Source organism: Colletotrichum orchidophilum (genome assembly GCF_001831195.1).
Source record: "Colletotrichum orchidophilum strain IMI 309357 chromosome Unknown Scaffold_165.1, whole genome shotgun sequence".
NCBI classification, from domain to species: Eukaryota; Fungi; Ascomycota; class Sordariomycetes; order Glomerellales; family Glomerellaceae; genus Colletotrichum; species Colletotrichum orchidophilum.
In genome coordinates this window covers 85,418-89,552 of record NW_019173121.1, presented here as the reverse complement: position 1 = coordinate 89,552, position 4,135 = coordinate 85,418, and the positions used below count along the sequence as shown (strand labels likewise).

At 54.0% G+C, this 4,135-nt stretch overlaps 1 protein-coding gene across 1 annotated transcript; it reads left to right on the top strand.

Annotated features, from left to right (window-relative positions):
• Positions 1 to 2,799: 2,799 nt before the first annotated feature.
• Positions 2,800 to 3,579, top strand: CORC01_12791 (uncharacterized protein; the record flags this gene model as incomplete). The annotated part of the gene is made up of 2 exons (XM_022624409.1): positions 2,800 to 3,246; positions 3,298 to 3,579. The coding sequence occupies 2 exons, from the start codon at positions 2,800 to 2,802 to the stop codon at positions 3,577 to 3,579; spliced, it is 729 nt and encodes a 242-aa protein (XP_022469113.1).
• Between the last annotated feature and the right edge of the window lie 556 nt (positions 3,580 to 4,135).

Below are 4,135 nucleotides of genomic sequence, written 5' to 3'. Positions count from 1 at the left end.
CCCCCCCGAACGAGTTTATACACTGCACCTGAGTAAGGCTCAGGATAAGGCGGATTTGAGGTGTCTTGGCAGCTTGGCAGGGAAGATCAAACTCGCGTGCGGCGTCAGGGGCGCGTCAGGTCTCGTGCGCGCGGCGGGCCTGGTGCGAGTCGCGAGGCCTACGTACTGTGGCTGGAGAACCATCCCTAAACCACCTTTGCACATCATCCGCTGAATTGCGATTGGTTTGCCACGAGATGATGGATCTACGCAAGCATCGCAGTTGCGGGAAGGCAGATTAGTGTTCTATGAAAGAGGGAAATCATGGCGGCGGACGCTTAGATGGGGAGGTCCACCACGGAAGTATCCACCACGGAAGGCCGAATCGGCCGAAGGAGTGGGTCCACATATCCGGCTCTCGGCTCCGAGCCGGAGAGGCGAGGAAGAAGCCCAGCAATGCGAATGCCACAAAGGGCGGCAAAAATGCTCCGTCCTTACATGCTTTCCTTTTCACAATCGTTGACTCATCATTATAATTGGGAGGCTTGCCTTAAAGTGTGTCGATCTTGATCTTTTAGATCCAGCCGTCACTTCCTCGGTCCCTGTATCAGCCGGACCTCCCGGTTGCTTGTTCGTAGAATGACTGGGACTTGCGGATAGAAGGTGCGCTGCGCCTTATGGCATATAGGCAACTTTCGCCCACAAACCAAAGTAGCCTACGGGGGTTTTCTGTGTGCCCCATGCTCCAATGCGATCCTGGAAAGCATCTCCTCACTTTCGGCTCGAGTGGAGGCCCGATTACTCTATTATGTTTCTGACACAACTCTTTTTGCCAAGCTTATTTTTTCTCCGCGGTCCCATTCGAGCAGGGGCGAGTAGCTCCTGTTCCAGGTGTGCTGTGGTGAAGCACGGACAACACGTATCACCGCGGGCGACTCAGCCAGCCCCGTCCACCTCTCCATGGATCTTCATGGATTGGCTAAGGCTCCAGCTGCACGTGTGTACAAAAGTTATTTCGTGATGATCGTGTTTGCCTGATCCAAGCTCAGCGCCTGTCCTATACCCTGTTGTATCAACTTGCCCCTCAGCTCCCTGTCAGGACGTCTAGAACTGCCATGCTTGCATCGGAGCAAAAGACAACCGACACTCCCTGCCCAGGTATCCCCACAACGAAAGCACCCGAATCGCCCCTGACCACCCCCGAATTTTGAAGTGTTCATGTGGACAAGATCACATCATGCTTGGCCCTGGACTGATCTCCCCCGGGAGTTGATGGGTAATCCTCAAAAACGAGAAACGCCTAGCGGTGCAAGGACGGGCCTGGAAACCGCTAGCAGCTCATGCGAAGTCTAACTAGGTTTCGTGCTCATTTGCTAATAATAATGATTCACAAGATCTACGAAACGATGCGCCCCGCCCGTCTCCTTTGCTATATCGAGGGCGATCGAATTCCCCAGCCTCCTCCCAGGTTGGAAGCCCGTCCCGCCCTCCATTGCCTCCCTACTTCGTAGTCCTGGCGGCTACCTCCTTGCTCCCCCTTCCCAACCCTCATCTATCCGGAGTGGCGCGAATGTTAATTTGTGTGGATACCTTGGGCAGACTGAGTCAAGTCTAAATCCAAAAGACCAATGGGGCAGAGAGCCGCGCCAAAGGGCAGAGAAAAGCAACGTGGGTTGTGAAGCTTGCCCTGGCGTGCCTGGCACTAAGCGTTAGCTCCCGCCCAGCTGAGATGCATAGCATCGCTGCGTCCTGCAGGGACCTCGCCTCTCTGCCTGTTGCGATTCTATCCGTCGTGTCCCATGTCGATATCCCATCCGTAAAAAACCAGCAAGCAGAGGGTAATGAGCATTGGTGTCAGGCACAACGAATACGGGCATGATTAAGTCAACATGACATCTTAACTTCCAATCGCCCCCTGTCGAAGTTCACCAGCAGTGCAACGGCGGCTTTAAGTGCCTTTGTTCCAGAAGATTGAGATGATAGCCGTCAGAGACCGCTGTGTCTCTGTCTTTTCTTTTGTTCCCAGTCGCCCAGATCTCTCTACCACTAGGTATGGACGAACGTTGCCAGTGGCCGAGCGCAGGTTCGAGTTGTCGCCGTCGCAAGGCAAGCACCACCTTTGTTGAGTCGCCTTTCCACAGACTCTCCGCACGGCCTTTCGCCTAGCCGATGTGCGGTGCAACCAAGAAAGGTGTGTTTGACCTGGGAACCATTCTCTCAGTGCCCTGAATACAATCGTGGCGTAGATCCTGGAACATCTTCTCCCTCTCAGGGATGTGCGACAAACGTTTTCTGATCTGCGACAGTGTTTCTTCCCCTCCCTGCTCGTCGAGGGGGACACGCAGCCATAATGCGATTGGCTCTTGGATAAGGTTCGACCCCTTGTCGTCTCCTATACCACAGAGCCTCCTCGACGATCCGAGTCGGAAAAGGCCCAGTTTCGAACTTGTCTCCGTCACGAGATGCGGTCGTTCTCGCTGGTGTTTGGCCTCATCTTTTCCAGTCTACTGTCTATACAATATCCTTGATGTTGGGGCTGGTGCCGGTTCCATGGATTGTAAGGTACCAGACGGCAGATTGTGCAGGCGATGTACGAGATGCTCGGTCAGTGTGGACTCACCATCGTGAAATATCGACTACAAAAGCGGACCAATCCTCCCAGCTTTCAACCATTCTCTTCTCGGCATCAGCATCAACATCATCAGCTTTTCAGCAGTCCTTTCTCTCTTTCGGTTCTAATACCTCCTCCGGTAGGACACTATTCGTTTACACTCCTCTGGCTAGGAGCACCATCTCATCATCTCCTAACTATTAGTCAAAATGTCTTTCAAGGCCGTCGCTGCCACTGCCATTCTTGCCGCCGCCAATCTGGTGGCTGGCCACGGTGCTATCATTGGAGCTTCCAGCGAGCTTGGCGGCACTGCCATGGGTCTCGGTGTTGATCTCTCAACTCCTCGCGATGGAACCCAGCGCCAACCGTACCAGGTTGATTCCACCCGCTTCCAGGGTGAGGGCGCTGACACCGTCGGCGAGACCCTCGGTGGTGGCACCAACGACGTGGAGGCTGGCACCAAGGCCATCATGGCTGCCACTGGTGACCAGCTTCCCCAGATCAAGGCTGGCGGCACCATCGACATGACCGTCCACCAGGTCAACGGCGACGGCGCTGGTCCCTACACCTGCATGATCAACAGTGATGCCACTGGCGCCACCTGGACCGACGTCAATGTCCCCGTCACCGTTCCCGGCCAGAATTCCCGCAACCGCGTAAGCAATTTACTCAACTCGCTCCAATGCACCTGATTCTAACAAACATAGGCTGGTGCCATGCAGGACTTCCCCCTCAGGGCTGAGATCCCCGCTGGTCAGGCTTGCACTGGCACTGTCGCCGGCCAAAACAACGTTTGCCTGGTCCGTTGCCAGAACGCCGCTCGCGCCGGCCCCTTCGGCGGTGTCGTCCCTGTTCAGATGCAGCAGGCCGGCAACACCCCGGCTGTTGCTCGCCGCAATCTCGCTCGCGCTGTGGCTGAGTCTGACCGCCAGCTCAAGCGCATGCTGAAGCGTGCCATGGAGGCCACCGACTTTGAGGACGAGGAGTAAATCTAGTCATTCTTTTGCACATATTCTAAGATTGAGATGGTGGAATGGTCTTAAGGAACACACATCTGTAACAGTACTGGATTACTGATAATGAGACACGACTACCTGCTCTAGCTGGAGTATGGTTCTATAAGTTCTTCTATTTGCGTTCCTGCTTCCGCTGCTCGTGAAACGTGCTTCTGCGAACAAATTTGAACCTGCCAGTGTATTAGCACCACATTGCACAACAAATCTCAGAAGCTTGGAAAGAAGCTGTTCGCAAGCTTAGATAAAGTCGAGGATGTTTGTCTGATGTTTGTTCTGCAGGGAAACATACTCCCAGCTCTCTGTCTCAAATATGTCGCACGCAAAACCTACCCCTGATAATAAGGCACTTGCCAATTTTCGAACAAGACGACTGTCAAACTTTGACACCTGTTCTAGTGCTCAAGAAGCGACGCCATGTTACGACGACATACCGGCAACACTTGACGATTCCCGAAAATCTCGCATGATGAAACGAAACCATGGTAAACTTTTCACGGGCCACACCCCATCTTACAAACCCAAAGCATGC